This window comes from Dendrobates tinctorius, unplaced genomic scaffold (assembly GCF_039654945.1).
Source record: "Dendrobates tinctorius isolate UK_male_01 unplaced genomic scaffold, ASM3965494v1 ptg000028l, whole genome shotgun sequence".
Classification (NCBI taxonomy): Eukaryota; Metazoa; Chordata; class Amphibia; order Anura; family Dendrobatidae; genus Dendrobates; species Dendrobates tinctorius.
In genome coordinates, this window is record NW_027361696.1 from 60,801,769 (window position 1) to 60,822,082 (window position 20,314).

The following is a 20,314-nucleotide window of genomic DNA, read 5'->3' on the forward strand; positions in this document are numbered from 1 at the left end:
AGAAAACTGAAATAAATAGGAACACCTGTTCTTGGGAGTAGAAGCAAATGCAATCTTTTATTTTCTGAGAATTGGTGAGGCCAGACATTAATGTTAGGGAGGGGCCGGGCTCACAATCTCTGCTCTGGGATGGGGTTGAGGTCCGTGCTTTGTGCGGCCAGTCAACTTCTGCCATCAAACTTCCCCAGCCATGTTTGTATGGACCTTGTGCACTGGGCACAGTCATGGGGACCCAAAAGGGTCCTTCTCCAAAATGTTCCCTTAAAGTTGGATGCTACAATTGTCCATAAGGTCTGAAGTATTAAGATTTCCCATCACTAGAGTTGAGCGATACCGTCCGATATTTCAAAGTATCGGATCGGAATGGATCGGCCGATCTTAAAAAAAAGTATCGGTATCGCCGATTCCGATACCGGAAGTCCCATTCAAGTCTATGGGACTTCCGGTATCGGAATAAGAAAAATCCTGTTTTTCCCTTGTACAGCCTCTCTGGGGTCTGTACGGGCCTTTCGGGGGGCTGTGCCGGCCTGCCAGGGGGTCTGTGCAGGCTCCGGTGGTCTGTGCCGGCCTGCCGGGGGGCTGTGCAGGCTCCGGTGGGCTGTGCCGGCCTGCAGGGGGGCTGTGCCGGCCTGCCGGGGGGCTGTGCAGGCTCCGGGGGGCTGTGCCGGCCTGCCGGGGGGCTGTGCCGGCCTGCCGGGGGGCTGTGCAGGCTCCGGGGGGCTGTGCCGGCCTGCCGGGGGTCTGTGCAGGCTTCGGGGGTCTGTGCAGGCATCGTCCGATGGGACTACAAGTCCCATCGGGCGATGCCTGCTACCATGACAGTGATTGACACATTAGCCAATGATGGGACAGTAGTAGTCCCATCATCCGGCTAATGTGTTGAATGTAAAAAAAAAAATAAAAAAAAAAAATTACATGCTACATACATGCTACATACATACAACATGCATACTACATACATGCTACATTCATACTACATACTACATACATGCTATATTCATACTACATATATACTACATGCAACATACATACTACATATATACTACATGCATGCAACATGCATACTACATATATACCACATGCAACATACATACTACATATATACTACATGCAACATACATACTACATATATACTACATGCATGCAACATGCATACTACATATATACTACATGCTACATACACACTACATATATACTACATACATACTGCATGCTACATACATACTACATGCTACATACATACCACATACATACTACATACATACTACATGCTACATACATACCACATACATACTACATACATACTACATGCTACATATATACTACATATATACTACATGCAACATACATACTACATATATACTACATGCAACATACATACTACATATATACTACATGCATGCAACATGCATACTACATATATACTACATGCTACATACATACCACATATATACTACATACATACTGCATGCTACATACATACTACATGCTACATACATACCACATACATACTACATACATACTACATGCTACATATATACTACATACATACTGCATGCTACATGCATGCTACATACATACTACATACATACTACATGCTACATACATACCACATATATACTACATACATACTACATACAATACATTCATACAATACATACATAGACATACAGTACATATAACATAGAGTAACATACTTACCAATACTTGTCACATTGTTCCCCGAAGCCATTGTCTTTTACGGAATAAATATTAACATAACAAACCACAAAAATACTCACCCACGATCCGAAGCAGTCCACGAGTGTGTCCCACGACGATCTTGGGTAGAGAACTGCAGCATCAGCTGTTGCTGCCGTTCTCTACGGGCTGCAGGAATCCAATGACGGAAGGTAGGTATCCTTCCGCACTGTATTCCTCCGCCACTTAAAAAAAAAAAAGTCCCTAGTCTCACTTTATGCCATTGCTGTGTGGGAAATTCTCACGCAGCAATGGCATAAAGTGAGACTAGGGACTTTTTTTTTTTTAAGTGGCGGAGGAATACAGTGCGGAAGGATACCTACCTTCCGTCATTGGATTCCTGCAGCCCGTAGAGAACGGCAGCAACAGCTGATGCTGCAGTTCTCTACCCAAGATCGTCGTGGGACACACTCGTGGACTGCTTCGGATCGTGGGTGAGTATTTTTGTGGTTTGTTATGTTAATATTTATTCCGTAAAAGACAATGGCTTCGGGGAACAATGTGACAAGTATTGGTAAGTATGTTACTCTATGTTATATGTACTGTATGTCTATGTATGTATTGTATGAATGTATTGTATGTAGTATGTATGTAGTATATATGTGGTATGTATGTAGCATGTAGTATGTATGTAGCATGCATGTAGTATGTATGTAGTATGTATGTAGTATGTATGTAGTATGTATGTAGCATGCATGTAGCATGCAGTATGTATGTAGCATGCATGTAGTATATATGTAGTATGTATGTAGCATGTAGTATGTATGTAGTATGTATGTGGTATGTATGTAGCATGTAGTATGTATGTAGCATGCATGTAGTATGTATGTAGTATGTATGTAGTATATATGTAGTATGTATGTAGCATGTAGTATGTATGTAGCATGCATGTAGTATATATGTAGTATGTATGTAGTATGTATGTAGTATATATGTAGCATGTAGTATGTATGTAGCATGCATGTAGTATATATGTGTTATGTATGTAGTATGTATGTAGTATGTATGTAGTATGTATGTGGTATGTATGTAGTATGTATGTAGCATGTAGTATGTATGTAGCATGCATGTAGTATTTTTTTTTTTTTTTTTAACATTTAACACATTAGCCGGATGATGGGACTACTACTGTCCCATCATTGGCTAATGTGTCAATCACTGTCATGGTAGCAGGCATCGCCAGATGGGACTTGTAGTCCCATCGGACGATGCTTGCACAGACCCCCGGACATCAGCACAGCCCCCCGGCAGGCCGGCACAGCCCCCCGGCAGGCCGGTACAGACCCCCACAGGGTGCACAGACCACCGGCAGGCCGGCACAGCCCCCCGGCAGGCCGGTACAGACCCCCACAGGGTGCACAGCCCCCCGGCAGGCCGGCACAGCCCCCCGGCAGGCCGGCACAGACCCCGGGCAGTCCACACAGCCCCCCGGCAGGCCGGCAGAGACCCCCGGAAGGCCCGAAATGACGGCGCATCATGATGCGCACACACCGCGCATCATGATGACGTCAGGCTGTCAATCAACTTTGAACTTCCGATTCCGATGCCGACTTCCGATATTGAAAAAATATCGGAAGTCGGTATCGGAATTCCGATACAGCAAGTATCGGCCGATACCCGATACTTGCGGTATCGGAATGCTCAACACTAGCCCATCACTGGAACTAAGGAGCCTCGGCTGATCCCTGATAACAGCCCATAGCATTATCCTCCTCCACCAAACTGTACTGGGCCCACAATGCAGTCAGGGGGTAACGGTCACCTGGAATCAACAAATCACCAATCCCAGACTCCTCCATCAGATAGAGAAGTGTGATCCATCACTGCACAGAACACGTTTCCTCCAGAGTCCAGAGGTGCCAGCTTTAAACCACGCCATCCAATGCTTGGCTTTGTGCATGGTGATGTAAGGCTGCATGCAGCTGCTTAGCCATGAAAACTCATGCCACCTATACAAATCTATATATTGTACTTATGTTCATATACATATCTTCCTCATCTAAAATCTGTAGGCAAGATTGTAAGACTTTATTTTACTTTTCAGTTGGTGGAGTGACTGACCATCACTGGAGACAAAGATAAAACCAGAACTATGTCCACTTAATGCACATGCCATTTTATTCCATTCTTCATATGCTCCAAAAAATCAAACAATTTTTAGGTGCTGTCCCTCTAAAACATCATGCATTAGACTTTTCTTTCACACTTGCGCTTTTTTTGTTACATTTACATCTACGGTATTTATTTTCTGAAAATGCAAATAGAAATATACATATAATACAATTGGCAGAAATATTACTTAACCATTGCTCAACATAACACATTAACAATATTAAAAAGGTTTGCATGAACAATGTCAACGCCTTTGAGCTGCAGATTTTGAGCTCCATGTTCTACGATCATTTTACCGTAAAAGACAATATTATATTACCGTAACTCTAAAAGTGTTGGCAGTGGATTATTCAGGATACTCTCCAAGCGTGTGACAGCAGAGCTTCTTTATTCAGGAACAATCAGGAACAATATATGATAAGCTTAATAAATCAGGAATAAATCATTTGTGTGTCTATCTGTGCAGCATCTACAGCAGGCTGCTTTTCTCATACACAGACACAGGAAAAGCAGGAAATACAGTCACATGCTCTCCCTGTGTGAGCCTCTGGGAGTTTTTTTTTGTTCTAACTATATAAACAGCATACAAATCTAGCAACTGAACAGTCATAGACAGGAATGGAGTTGTTGCACCAAACATATTCCTTGAAATGATCAGTAGTTTAAAAAAGTTGGTGATCTGCCCTGCTGGTTCTGTATCTCAATAAAGATCTAATATGTGGTATCAGAGTGTCTATGTGGTTTCATTCTCAACTTGTTTTTCATTTAACAAACTTCTTCATGAGAACCATAAGAGTTCTCTCCTGAGGAAGGGATGTGCTAACTGCGAAACACGTTGAGAATAAAACCACATAGACACTCTGATACCATATATTGGATATTTAGTGTGGGTACAGAACGAGCAGGGCAGGTCACCAACTTTTTTCCACTATTGAAATCATGTTGGACCTTCCAACCTTTTGGTGTTGCAGCAACACAATCTCACAAGCTGAGCAATTACTGTATCCTTTCATAAAATACCAGATTGTTGGATAAAACACTATTGTGTCCGTATTGTCACCCCGGTTTCTCCTTTAAATGATAGTAGCAGATAAAAAACAATAATGGATTAATTCTTATTATTGGCAACAAAGATAGGATTAAATATGCAGTCGGGTCCAGAAAACCTATTATTGAATGTCCTATTAGGGAACTCTGAGCTAATAGACAAGACACAAGAGGATACCCTGATTAGGATGCTTGACTACCCTTGACTACTCGAGTTGAATGCTGATGAGCATCTATTGCATTTCTATAAATTACATGGACATTCCATTGAATTATGTAATGCTTCATTTGAACTGGGGTGGCACTACAGATGTTGCTGCTATCAGTGTGTCAAGAGTGGGAGAAGAGGGTTGCATTGATAATCTAACACAATGGGCAGCACTTTGAACACATTTTATAAGTGATCATAAACTTGTAAATGACTCATGAAAGAATAAAGTTAAATTAAAACCAAACACACCACTGTTTTTCTTGTGAAATTTTCAATAAGTTTGATGTGTCACATGACCCTCTTCCCATTGAAAAAGATAAAGTTGGATCCAAAATGGCTGACTTAAAAATGGTCACCATGGTCACCAACCATCTTGAAAAGTTTCCTCCTTCCCATATACTAATGTGCTACAAACAGGAAGTTAATATCACCAACCATTCCCATTTTATTTAGGTGTATCCATATAAATGGCCCACCCTGTATTAAAGATGAGCAAAGAAATATGAAGCAAACCCAATTTACCATCTATGAAAGTCAGATTTTGAAGAATTCTAATCTTTTTCTATTTGTTGTGCTGTAATGGTGAGCCGCCACATTGCTATATTACTTTGATGATAGGGCTTTATATTATTAAAAATTATTCGCCTGTCACCTGTCCTGCCACTGCAGTGCCCTGCCTCTGCTTGCTACCTACGGTTTTCTGACACTAACGCCTTGACTTTTGGCACATCCAACACTGACTATGTTTCCCATGTGTCATTGATGCTCTGCTAGACATCGTGGACCATGCGGAGGCCTAGGAGTTAGCACAGGAGTGAGCGGAGCACCAGACAGTGAGCTACAGTGGCAAGACAGCTGCACACCCATTGGGATTTTATATGCATTACCCCATTACATAATTTTGGAGTATGAGCGATTAGTATCACTTAAGACTGTCCCTTCCCTGGAGTGAACCACACTGGAGTTGATCAGTTGGTCAGATATCTTTTTGAAAATCCTAAAAATTTCTTTTCGAAATTTAACCCCAACAAAGGCATAAATTATTGGGTTTATGCAAACATGAGAAAGGCCCAAAGTCTCAGTAATCACCAAGCCAATGTCCAACATCTCTTCGAAACGGCAGCTCCGGGAGAAGAAGCCCATTCTTTGAAGAGTATCGATGAGTTGCAAAGATGTATATGGTGCCCAGCAGAAGAAGAAGACAAGTAGAAGAACAACAATTACTAACTGAGACCTTCTGGATTGGTTTAACCTGGACTCTTGTAGAGTACAAAATATTCGAGAGTAGAAAAACAACATAAATATCAATGGGATAATGAAAGCAATAAAAATTTTCGTAAGTTGTAATGCAATCCTCAATGAGTTTGATTTGTCCGGGTCAAACTTGTAATAGCAGATTGTTGTGTGGGACAGCATGTTTTCTCCAATGTCACGAAAATATAAATCTTGCCAAGACAAAATGCATGATAAACCCCAGACAAAAAGACAAATCATGATTGTGTGGATTGGTCGTTGCTTTTTATGAAGATCCACGGCATGGACAATGGAGAAATAACGACTCAAACTAATAGAAACTAGGAGTAAAATGCTACTGTACATATTTACGGTAAATAAAGCTCCCAAAATCTTACAAGACACTTGACCAAACAACCAACTGTAGCCATACTGGACAGCCCAAAATGGTAGAGTAAGACCTAGAAGAAGGTCAGACAAGGCCAACTGGAACAGATAGTGATCTGCTAGATGCCATGAGGATTCCCTCCTGATCAGTATGGTTAACACTAATCCATTTCCTATTAGATCCATGAGAAAAACAATCGTCAAGGCTGCCGGAACGAAATATCCTAAAAATGACTCGGTTTTCTCACAAGGCAAGGTGTCCAAATTGGAGGGTGTATAATCCTGGAGACACATAATTGCATGAGTTATTAAAACTTTCTTTGAAACTTTCTCTTTATAACAAACTTTGCAATTGGATTCAATGGGAAATACACAATCAAATCAAGTGATGAGAAATTAGATACAGAATACTTGCTGATCTGCAGCAAAATCTGCAGATGTGGGATACTTCCTTACCTAATCATCTGTTGCTTCTCAACCATCTCTCTAACCTGCCGATCAGGATAGAAGACAAACAGCTTAAAAGTACACCAGAAAGGCGGAAGATGCACCATAGTTATTACATTGGCCCACATGGGGTGATATATTTGGCACTAATTGCTAGGTGTTTTAGACTCTTCTGTACACTTCCTCTTGGTTGGCTTACTCTGGATTATTATTTTTTGCCAAGATTTTGGTGCAATTTTGGTTGAATCTAGTACATATGATGACTTGTCTAAGCCACTCTTCTATCTAACAAGGCTTAAAAATAGAAAATAAATTGGTGCAAGTAGTAATTTGCCCTCTGTGTGTCTCAAAATCATTTTACCTTGAGTAAAACAACGACTTTCTTAATATTTTTGCAGATTTTAACTGTGGAAGGTTGTATGTAGTCCTAGCTTTGGAAAGAAAAATTGGAAAGGGGGTTGTCTGGTATTAAACTACAAGTCTGCAATCACTACTAGACCACAAAATTGTGAATCCTCACATCGCATGCTCTGCACTCTGTGAGTGTTTTCCAGTGTTGGGGCTGGGAGCGGACAATCATGTGACTGGAAGTATGCAATTTGCATACTTCCAGCCACATTCTGACTAGACTGTCTTCGGCCTTGCTCATTACTTCTGCATTGAGTGAGTCTGTAATAATCTGGTCGGTAGGTGACAATATGTATGCAAATCACATATTTGTGGTCATGCACCCACCGAGAGGATTTACAAGTTACATAGAGTGACTGCAGACTTGAAGCCTTAGGGTACCGTCACATTTAGCGATGCACCAGCGATCCCGACAACGATACGACCCTGTCAGGATCGCTGGTGCATCGCTAAATGGTCGATAGTGAGCTACCAAACAGGCAGATCTCACCAGCGATGCAGCAGCGGTCAGCGGTCGTTTATTACCTGTCAGACGTGGAGATGAAGACGTCCTCCTGCCCGTGTCCACGCGTCGCTCGTCGGCGCCAGCAGGAAGCCGCCGCCGAGAAACGGCCCAGGACGTTCTTGCGCGATCAGCGATAGCCAACGGGGGAGCCGGTCGGAGGTAAGTATCACACATAGTGATATCGCTAGCAATATCGCTGCTGCATCACAAAATCAGTGTCGCTTAAGCGATATCGCTAGCGATCTCGCTTAGTGTGACGGGGCCTTTATACCAGATAACCCCTTTATGGGTAAATTGAGAACCAGAGAGCCCCCATCCTATTCACGATCTTCATGTATTAGCAGGAGAAGAAAAGGGTTACAGCAAGCTTCACTTACTCAGTGTGGTCCAGCCTGTCCAAGATTGGAAAGGAAATGGTGCAATGCTACCTTGAGGGCGGTATTGAATCTTTGTTCCCAAACTCATCTACCTCCTTTGTTGCCAACAGTGTAGAGATTTCAGAAAAAAATTGCAAGCAATTCGTGGATGCTCTGAAGGTGAGAAGGATTTGGGCTTTGGATTGAGAATTTTTGCAATAGAGATGAGGGCTGAGTGCTAAATGTCCCCACATGACACCAATGTTGGTAACTTTGCAATTTTTCATATTTGCCCTGATTTGCCCCTCTTATGTCTGTACCTAGCATAGAATGGCATGGAGAAGAAGAATTCTTACCCATCCAATACGCGATAAAACTACACCTTAAAAGTAACATGGGAGCAATATTTTGGTGTGAAAGGGATATAACTGAGAAAGCCTTTGTTTTATTTTGAGATTCACAAATAATGCTTCCATAAAAAACTCTCCCAATAAAATCAGAGGTGGACAGATAAGGCTCGATCACCTCTATGGTAGCCTTATTTTGTTTCCTTTCAAAGCAGATGTCATGATCTGTTTGGAATCTGCAGGCCGGTGCTCCAGGGGTTAATACTTGGAGCCTCTCCTTTGCTCAGGGAGGGTTTTATATGACTGCTGTCCGGCTCCACTCCTTGTCAGTTATACTTCTGCCCTCGGCTGAGTTAGTTGACCCCTGAGTGCCTGTGCCTTGTGCCTGCTTTGTTGTCTGATCCCCTGCTTTTGACCCAGTCCTTTTACCATTGTGCTCTTGTCTTCTGATTCGGTACTGTGTATGTGTTCTCCTAGTTTTTGACTTCAGCTACGTCCCTGACTAATCTCCTGCATACTTCCCTGGTACTTTGTCTGCCCGCACGGTTTTGACTCTTGGCCCAGTTTCCAGTTTTGACTCCCCTTCTGTTTATCGCTTATCGGCTTCCCTAATCACCTTGCCTTCCAGCAGGTCCCTGCCACGCTCAGCGACTCCCTCCAAGAGTGCAGTGGTTGGCCCCACCCCGGGTCCGTCTCCGGCAGTCACATGCCGCAGGTCCCATTGGCCGGCGCTCTCATCTGCTCTACAGCTCCCTCCGGGCTCTGCGCAACCTCGTAGTGTCCGACCTGAATCAGGACCCGTGCACTGACCTGTGTATCAGTCACGGGGTCCTGACATCAGAATTATTAGGGCATATGAATAATAATCTCTAGAGATAATGTTAGTGAACTATCACTACTGGTCAGATGTATCTCTACCAGCTTCATGGTTCTCTTTCAAAGGTCTTATTTGTAGTTCTTTATACAAATGTTCACCACAATGGTTTCAGCATTGTATGGATCTCTTGGTTTGAGTCAGCCACCGATTTACCTAGACAGCTTTGAGTACAAGAAAAAAATCCATAGATTTGAGGAAAGGGTAAGGTTTTAGCTTAGCATCATATCTTCATTCAGTCTGGAAATCAGGCTATTTTGGTGGCAAAATCTTTTTGAAATTTGAGGACCCAAAATTGGCTCCATTGGCATGCCATTCACTTTGAAAGTGGCAACTTATCTCCAGTCCTCTGCTCTCTGAGTATAGACTCTTTATAGCCTTGAGTGATTAAAATCATCTTCCCCTCATCCGACTGTAAGTTGTACATCTAATAAATCTAAGCTAGATGGTGGCAAAAAGTTGCCCAGGCATTGCAAAATTACAGGTGTGCCACAACTTCACACTGCCTTGGGACATTTCAGACATGTTGTGATATTTTTGGAACTGTCTAGCTACTTTTAGCAAAAAAAAAGTTGGAATTCTTGGGCAACTTATCTCCATATTGTTACTAGCCAAAGGATTTTCCACTTGGTAGAAGAGTGTCAAGGACAAAATTCACCTTTGACTATTTTTCCTTTATACATGGATTGTACAGAATGTCAAATGTCATTTAACTCAATTTTGTCACTTTCATCTCTGTATCTCTCTTACAAAATAAAAATGGCCAAAATGTTATCTAATTTATAAAAAAGTAAAGAAACTAAAATTCACATAAAAAGTATATGTATGTAACAGCAAGAAGCAAATAAAATAGGAATAAATTAAATTAATTCATACATAAATTAACAAACAAGTCAAATTCTGTATTTAAAACATTTTTATAACTTAGTTAAAAAATTCCACATGAATAAAGCGAGAAGAAAGTATAAGGAATCATAATAAAAGATGTGAAAATAAAATGTCAATGTTCTATTAGTCTCATCTTTGATAGAATAGTTTTAGCTAAGGGAATAGAAAGCTGTGATAATGAAAATTCTCATCAAATGTTGTAAAAATAAAAAAAAGAGAAATTATTAAACAAAAAGATCTGTTCATACACAGTAAATAGGGACAGTGATTTGGTAGCCCCACAGCTGTTCGGATATATTGGATGGCACTAAAGTTGCATGCACACACAGCTTCCAAAATCTTTTCATTGTGTCATATGGAAATATACCAATAAAGAACAAAAAAAAATCTTCCAGTGAAAAATTAAATACAAATTTGTGAAATTTTTGTTATATTTCATGCTTCTTGTACTTTTCATGCGATAACTTCTACACTTAGAAATGATCTTGAATATACAATATTTACTCATACTCACATATTCGTAATCCGGGCTGGGTGTAGGTTCATCATTTTCATAAAGTATCATGGTGATGACTGATGACTGTTAAATTTTCCTGAGAATAAAAAAACCCTTCACATGCAGATGATTTTGCTTGTGAGAAGAAGATGATGAGATACCTAAACAGAGGGGATGCCTAGTCTAAAATAAGGAAGTGGCCAGAAAAAAAAGATGCATAGAATATAAATCAGCCAGTAATCATCTGTTGTGAAAATAGATAATTTTTTTTTAATCTCAGTCCTGCCTTTTGTTACATTGAGCCTCGCTTGTAATCTTTAGTTTTTTTCTAGCTAAGATTTTATTTAATTTTTGTTTACATTTTATTTCATTTTTTTTTAAATGGAAATGCAAAAAAAAGAAAAATAATGAGATCAGAATATACTATGTATAATGGAAATAGTGCCAGAAAATTGCAAATGTCATGAGTCCCATTTCTACTTACTAACCCCTAAAGGATCGGCAATTTTTCATTTTTGCCGTTTTGATTTTTCTTCCCCTTTTTCCAAAAGCCATAACTTTTTTGCTAGTTTTATATCCACAGAGGCATATGTTTTTTGTTTTTAGGGAGCGGGATGAGTTGTAGCTGCAACCATATGAAGTCTTTATTTATACAACTTTGCGGTACATATGATATTTAGAGCTCTTTTGTTCCATTTTCTGGGCATAGTCCAAAAAACATCAAATCTGTTTTGATTTTTTTTTTCATTTCAGTGTTAATCGTATGGGATAAATATTTTAATATTTTTTATCAGCTTAATTCCATAACTTCAAAGAATATATTATACCTTATAGCCCCCATAAGGAGTTCATGGCTAAATGCATGGATGCATGCTTTACAAGTTGTCACAATGCTGATGTTAGTAACACAAGGAGAGTAGGAAAACCTACAGAGTATAATTGCCCATTAAAAAGATTTTTATTATTGAAAATATAAAACATACATAGAAAAGAAAAAAAGTAAAAAAAGCAACAGGAGGGAAAAAGGAGATTCAAAGAACCATATTTAAACATGCATGCAATTGTCACCAGCTGTTTGCAGTGTTCCCACCGCCCCAACGCATGTTTCGTTAATTCTTCATCAGTAGACATGTTTTTATAGTATGATTATTAGGAAGACATAGCAAATAAAGAAAAAGGTTCCACTAAATTGCACTAAAACAAGTCGATGTGAAATACATGAAGTGTGAATAGCATAATGGCTTTTGAAACTTACGAAAAAACACATGAGATGCTTAGCACAAAATTTGCCAAAAATTGTGAGCCCATCCACCAACGTTAAGTAATCTCATGGATCGGATGGGTCCCTGACTTAACTGCCTCTTGTGGACACTTGCCCCTAGCTAATGTCTTGGTAAAGCCTATATTTATGGGTAGGTCGGAACAAAGTGTGATTGGATGTAATTAAAATGACAGCATGATTTCGAGATGTAATGGGAATAACACTATGCTATGGAGCTGGACTGAGCGCATTAGGGGAATGATGAGGATGCATCCCATGATCCCCGCCTTGCAGGCGGAGGTTGCCATGATGGATTTAGACGGAAAGGCGAGAGACTCTGTTATGCTACGACCCCCCCACGAGAGCGGGACACATTTGACAAAGTATTGTGCATCTTGGAGGAGACACAGTCATCATCAGAAAAGACGGCGTAGGCACAAGGTTTACTGACATAGTGTTACAGGACCAGTTGGTGACTGGATTGAGAGACGCACTGCTGAAACAGGCCCTGGAAGAGCACTTGCGAGTAAATCTGTGCATGACCTTTGCAGAGGTCGGAAGTGAGGCATGCGCGCGTGAGCAAGAGCAGGGGGTGACAGTCCCGACGGCGAAGGTCAGGAGTGGAGAGGTATCTGTAAATCTGATCGCTGAACCAGGATTGGTAGAAGATCTGCAGAAGGAGATTCAAGTTATGCGGTAAGACCTGACGGAAACTAAAAAGAAAGTGATGACCTCATTAAACTCACCCGGGGGCAGAATTGTCCCAGGACCGCGACGGGGTATGAGAACATCTCGTTGGGAGGAACTCCCTTCATGCTATATCTGTGGAGAACTGGGACATGAGGCTTGGGGTTGCGCATGGTGAGGGTGGCCTCTTCAGCGCCATCCATTAAACTAGGAGACTCCGTGGCTGGGGGACGCCGCCCGGAGCCAGAACAACCAATAAGGAGAACCAGAAGTCCCACCAATTTACTGTCTGTGTATCCTCTAGTCTGGGCTGAGATGGATGGCTGGGCTGTCCGCTGTCAGGTAGATACCGGCTCACAAGTGACTACGATGCCCAAGACATACTTTAGAAGACATGTCCCTGAAGTAATGAGACCTAAGTGGGGACCGGTGATAAAACTGATGGCCGCCAATCACTTACCCATCCCAGTCACAGGGTTGGTATGGATGTCAATCATGGACTGTGACAAAAGATCTGGGCCGCAAAGGCATGGTGTTAACCGTGGGATATACAGAACACGGACATGCTGCAATGGAAAGGTTCTAGGAAAAGTGATCATCCCCGGCTGCAAACAATCTTGCACTACCACCGGGACAAACTGTTCTTTCCTTACCTGTCCAGGCCTGCACCCCCTTGGAGGGAGTCGAAATACAAATAGAACCAGCTGTCATGGAGCACTTACCTCCAGGTCTCCTAGTTGCATGGACACTAGCTACCGTACATGATGGGGTGGTACCCGTGTGGTGTGTGAACTTAAGAGAGGACAATCTGACACTTCCACCCAGAAGTGAAGTAGCACAAATTCTAGGCATGCTGGAGGAGCTGATACCGCCAAAGGCCGTTCAGTTGACTTTAAAAAAGGAAGACCCATGGACAGTAGCTGTTGAGACGACTCCAGTGTCAGAACCTCAACAACAGCAGAAAGGGTGCCGTATTTTGGAACAAATGTGGGCTGAATTAACAGAACTCACACCGCAACAGGTACAACAAGTGGAAGCCTTACTCGGACTATACCAGGACGTGTTCGTACGTCATGAGGACGATTTTGGCTGCACTACAGCAATCACACACGAGATCCCAACCAGTAATGCTGCGCCCATAAAAGAACGCTATTGACAAATACCTCCGCAAATGTACCAGGAAGTGAAAGGGATGCTGACACATATGCTACAGAACGGTGTTATCCGAGAGAGTTAAAGTCCGTGGGCTGCTCCCATCGCGCTGGTATGGAAAAAAGATGGCACTCTGTGTTTCTGTGTCGACTATCGCAAACTAAATTCCTGCACTGTGTGAGATTCCTATCCACTGCCACTAATCGAAGAGTCACTGTCCACAATGGGAAGCGTGAAATACTTTTCTACATTAGACCTGGCCTGTGGCTATTGGCAAGTGCTGATGTCTGAACACGATAGAGCCAAGACGGCCTTCACACTACCTATGGGCTTGCACGAGTTCAAAAGGATGCCGTTCGGTCTTGCTAATGCTCCTGGTACTTTTCAGCGTCTCATGGAAAGGTGTTTGGGAGATTTGAATTTTGAAGCCACTTTCATCTACCTGGACGATATAATTGTGTATGCCGCCACGTTCGAAGAATATCTACAACGACTAGAACAAGTATTCAGCCAGCTTCAGAAACATGGTTTGAAGGTAAAACCTCTCAAGTGTCATCTGCTTCTCACGCAGATCGAGTACCTAGGACATGTGGTCTCTACTGAAGGAGTAAGATCATCTCAGGAGAAAAGTGCAGCGGTTCAGGATTGGCCCATCCCGAAGACCATGAAGGTTGTTCGGGCCTTTTTGGGACTAACTGGATACTATCGGCGATTCGTAAAGAACTTCACTTGCATCGTGAATCCATTGTTAGAATTACTGAAGGGGCTGCCATCTGGTGCAAAAAACAGGATGATTCAGTGGGGAAGACGTCAAGAGAAAGCATTCCAAACTTTGAAAGTGGCCTTGACTGAAGCACCGGTCCTAGCCTACACTGACTTCTTTCAACAATTCATTCTCCATACTGATGGGAGCCTGCATGGACTCGGAGCGGTTTTATCCCAGATTCAAGATGGAAAAGAGCGCGTGATTGCCTACTTGAGTCGCTCTCTCCATAACCCCGAACGGAACCCGGACAACTACAGTTCGTTCAAGCTGGGGCTGATAGCATTAGTGTGGGCAATGACGGAGAAGTTTGTGGAATACTTGCCTGGTTCTGGAGTCCTGGTACGCACCGATAACAACCCACTGGCCCACTTGGAGAACGCAATCTTGGGGGCCCTGGAGCAGCTCTGGGAGGCTTGAATGGCCAAGTACTGGTATAGAATTGCCTACAGGAGGGGAGGCTAAAATACTCATACATACTGTATGCACTATCTAGGGTGACACACGAGAACCCTGGTTCCAAGCGAGATGAAGAATTGGAGGCCAAAGTTCCCGAGTTCCTTGGTTCTGCCAGGATGTTGGCAGCTACGCAGTAACAGGTACACGCAGTGTCCCGGGAAAATGTATTAGGGCAGCCTCGTGATGAGCGGGCACGGGTCCAGCAGGAAGATGTAAAGCTGGCACAAATAAGACAGTAGGAAGCCCTCAAACAACTACCCCACCAGAGTGAGAGGGAGGCCCTGTCTTCTGGGGCTCTACAAATCCTTCGGCAATGGGAGAGACTCCAATTGAGGTACGGATTGTTGTATTGAAAGATCCAATTGCAATGGGCCCTGACTGTTACTTGGCAAGTGGTGATCCCTGAAACGCTGCTGCATAAAGTGGCCACAGAGGCACATGAGAGAGGAGTTCACGTCGGACTGGAAAAGACCTTTCAGTGGCTACAAAGACTAGTTTACCATCCTTTGCTAAAGTCCATGTTAGAGGAAATATGCTGGCTCTGTGGGAGCTGCGAATTAGCCAAACCTCCAGAACAGAGAGCCCCCACACAAACTATTGTGACCTCGGCACTTCTAGAAGTGTTGATGATCGATTACTTAACGATGGGTCCAGCTCATCAAGGATATGAATATTGCTTGGTAATGATTGATCATTTCACCAAATTTGCCGTCGTGACTCCGACATGGGACCAAACAGCTGAATCAGCAGCACATGCCATCAGTAAGAAGTTCATCCAAGTGTATGGGTGTCTGAAGAGAATCCACTCTGACCAAGGCACCTGTTTCCTGGGACGAGTAATGGAGGAACTGCATTGCTTATACCAAATTGAGAAATCCCGGACGACACCTTATCATCCTCAAAGGAATGGAGCTTGCGAACAGTTCAATCGTACTCTTATCCAGATGTTAAGGACACTAGAGGAAGACCGAAAGGTGCGGTGGCCAGAATTCGTAGCAGAGCTGGTGTGGGTATAAAACAACTGAGTACACCGTGTAATAACACGGGAGCTAGGGGTAGCCTCCTCAGCCGCTCCACTACTCACTGTGCTGGAGGCTGCGTCATTCCTGGTACGATGCTCACTCTTCCGGTATTCAAAGAATTGTAGTCAGAGGCCAGAATAAACTTAAACAGTTCAACTTTATTTTCCTCAGGACACAGCACATCCATGATGCCTTTTGGGCTCTCAACATGGTACCAACGATACATCTTAGAAGACAGCAACACACAACTTCTTCAGTTACACATGGGTGGACCACACAATGACAATGGAACCAGGAACCCGGTGAATACGGCACTTTGACCTCTCTTCCTGCAACCGACTTCAGCCCACGGAGGTACTTGTCTACTAGGTTGTTCACCCCTTTACGGTAATGGTAATCCTATACGTGTACTCTCCCTTGTGGCCCACTTAACTACTTGATCAGCTCCCACACTCTGGTCGTCACTTCCACATGGACTCTCTCACTGACCTCCCTGGCTTGACCGCTTCCAAATTCAGGCTGACTCCAACAGACAGAGACTTGTAAAGTGCCTGTTGGCCGGGAGCGACAAAATCTCCAGCCAGAGAATAGACGTGCATGTGCTAAGACAGAGAACACAGGCGACCCGCTGTGAACTGTATCCACATTCAACTACTGAGCTACGTTGAGCTCTGGCAGTGATAAAGACTGTGTACGTTCTTGCACCAAAGTTCCTGGACCTAGGAACTCCATCAGAACAACGAGGAACCACCGCTGCTGTGGTGTCTTCTTCAGGAACACGCTGGACCCCTTACGTGTCACTGCCTTGGCGCCACTATTGGAAACTAGAATTCCACATTCTGATGTCGCCGGACTGATAAGTTTATCGTTACTGAACTTCTGCTTTAAAGTCCTCGCTCTTGTGTTAACCCATTTTGCATAATCTCTTGCAATCCTGTTTTACTCTATTCTCTCCCTGCGTGGAGTATTCCGTGTTAAAGTAAATCACACTTTAACCATTTCTCCGCCTCCTGTCCATTACTTCATCTTACGACCTGCTCACACTAGTATTACAAGTTCAATTGAAACTGACAACTGCAATACCAGACACAGCCTACTGACAAAACTGGCACTGTTCTTAGACAAATACACCTTCTGTAATTCTTTACAACAATGGTTGTACTGTTCGGTTTTGCGTCTTGCTAGTACTGTCTGTAGGGAAAGCACAGGCAACTAAGCACTGTCAATCAACAGCGAGGGAGATGGGGCATGCAATATGAATGGAGGAAACACCAAATTTTGCAGTACTACAGGTTGAATTGTTTAAGTGTTTTACCCCTTTGTGCTCTGCTTTTACTGACAGTCTGGCCCAACAAACTTACTTTCATGTAGATGAGCTGCAATACCAGGCATTACAAATGGAGAATTGTGATGCTATTTCTGCAAAAAAATGAAGCTATATAATTTTTTTTAATGCAATACAACCCCAACCCCCCATGTCTTTCCTAATAATGATTTCCCGATGGTTTATAGATAATACCTGTTATATCTTTCTTCACATCTGTTGACTGGTAGAAAGCCACAGAAACCAACATACTCCACCAATGTTTTGTAGCCTTATTTGACTTCAAGCATGCTGATAAAAATACTCGGGTCGGTGAAAAATTTACGGAAAAGAAAAAGGTTTGTGACCTTTAACTCTTAAGATGACGCGTTATAGCAGTGATTTTGAAACTAATCTCTTTTATAGTAAAGCAATGTTAATTACTAATGTAATCTAAATCTTGAGGACTACACACGTGATATCAGTTGTGGCATCTGTTTTGACTCCCATCGACCCCCCCAAGAGTGCCTAGGGTCTATCATGGCAGTCAGGGGCCCACTAAAGGCCCCAATTGTGTACTCCTATGAAATGCATCCCTCTCATTGGAGATCACAAATTTCACTCTATACTTCAATACTAAAGTAAGGAGACTGGCAAAAAAATAATTTAAAAATTAAAAAAATGGTAAAAATAAAAATTTGAATCACCTTCATGACCTACATGTCAGTAATTCACTGCATTGACCCCAAAAAAAAGCAAAGAAAGAAAGAAGGCTATCATAATGTGGCAGGTACCCTAAAATGGTACCAGTACAAACTACAGCTCAGCGAACAATCAAAGTGGTATGCCTTTAGTGTCTCCTGTGTCGGTTTGTAAATACTACCAAAATGTGATTGGATGACACACTAAGGCATTTATATAATTGGGTCAATAGAGGAAGACTTGACACATAATTGCCTATTTTATAGATGACACTCACTAGCTGGGGATGTGGTGCTTGAGAGAAAACAATGCCGCACCACCCATTTACCACTGTAGCGGACAGCGTCTCCTGCTCTCACAGTCGGCGCCCACATCAAGGTTCACAAAAAATGTATGCCAAGCTGGTGGTTGTGGGAGGGTCGGTGCTTACTGGCCTTTAGTTCCTGCTGCATTCAGGCCCCACATGAAAACCCTGGACAGGAATATACAGCTTCATGAGGGCACTAGCAAGCAAAAGGGGGTCCATGCTTAGCGGTCCCTGTTACAAGCAGTTCCTGCTGCCCAAGGATGTGTTCGGGGTTGGGTTATGGGGTAGAGGATGCTCATCTCTCAGATCAAGTCGTGCCTACTAGATCCTACTGCATTCAGTAGTGTGGCTGGAGCAGATTCTGCAACACTGAACTGCACTTTGACTCAGTGGCCACATTGAGGCGCAGTACAGAAATGTAATATGTGATGTGGGCGGTACGGAACCAGCAGAGAGCAGCTACTGCTACGATGACTTTATTGCAGCATGAAGTCAGGGCAGGCAACTGTTTGGTTTGCACACAACTGTGATGGTGTGATATGTTATGTGGGTATCATTTTGTGTCTATTTATATTTTATAGATTACCATAGTGTTCTCTTGTTGCCCTGTATCATTCCGTGTATTCCTCATATTGTCTAGAGTCTCAATTACCTTCCAAAAGTCTGATAATTGAATTAGCTCACTTACAGCCTGCAGCCTGGCTGTATGTATGCCTCTTGATGAACCCCCTGTAGTGCCTTAATCCCCAAAGCACCTTTGACAGGTCTGGGAGGCCTGAAAACTGCCCCAACCTGTCTGACTACCCCTGGACATAAGGAGGGGGCTGGGGTTGACAGGAGCGGTACAAGTCAGACCCGGTGTGGTGATGACCGGGTGAAGACAGCACGTCAGAGCGAAGGGGAAGCATATGGACCCATTTTATCATCTGTCTGCTGGATTATTGTACTCTCATCTCCTTGGACATTCATCCTGTTACTGAACTGCATTAGTGTTCTGGACTATTGTATCCTCAGTGTGGTGGATTGTTTATGGACCTTTTAGTTTTGCCTATAATAAAGGTCTTGGCATTGTTCACACTTCCCTCGCTCTGTTGATTGTATGGTATCGGAGAAGGACCCCATTACAACTGGTGGCAGCGGTGGGATAAACAGAGTGCAACACAATGGAGAACCACCCACAGAGTGAGTACAGAAATTGGACTGTATCCATTATTACAGCAGTAAAGGTAGCTGAGGCCCTTGTTACCATCTTTACCCGGGTAGGGTTTCCTAGTGAAATATTAATGGATCAAGGCACTCAGTTCATGTCAGATCTGGTCCAGTCCCTATGGCATACCTGTGGTGTTTGAGCCATTCGCACCACCCCATACCACCCGCAGACCAACGGACTATGTGGACGCTTTAATGGAACCTTAAAAAGTATGCTGAGGGCTTTTGCTGACATTGAAAAAGACTGGGAAAAATACCTGCCACATTTCCTCTTCGCCTATCGGGAGGTTCCCCAAGAGTCCACAGGGTTCTCTTCCTTCGAACTACTGTTTAGCCGGAAGGTCCATGGGCCTCTCACTCTTCTGAAAGAACATTTGGAGGGAGACATCTCAGATACC

The 20,314-nt window shown here is 43.0% G+C and overlaps 1 protein-coding gene across 1 annotated transcript; it reads right to left on the reverse strand.

Annotated features, from left to right (window-relative positions):
* Nucleotides 1-3,767: 3,767 nt before the first annotated feature.
* Nucleotides 3,768-7,004, reverse strand: LOC141084936 (C-X-C chemokine receptor type 3-2-like). The gene has a single exon (XM_073569881.1). It carries the CDS (start codon nt 6,914-6,916, stop codon nt 6,002-6,004), a length of 915 nt encoding a protein of 304 aa, XP_073425982.1. The 5' UTR covers nt 6,917-7,004; the 3' UTR covers nt 3,768-6,001.
* Between the last annotated feature and the right edge of the window lie 13,310 nt (nt 7,005-20,314).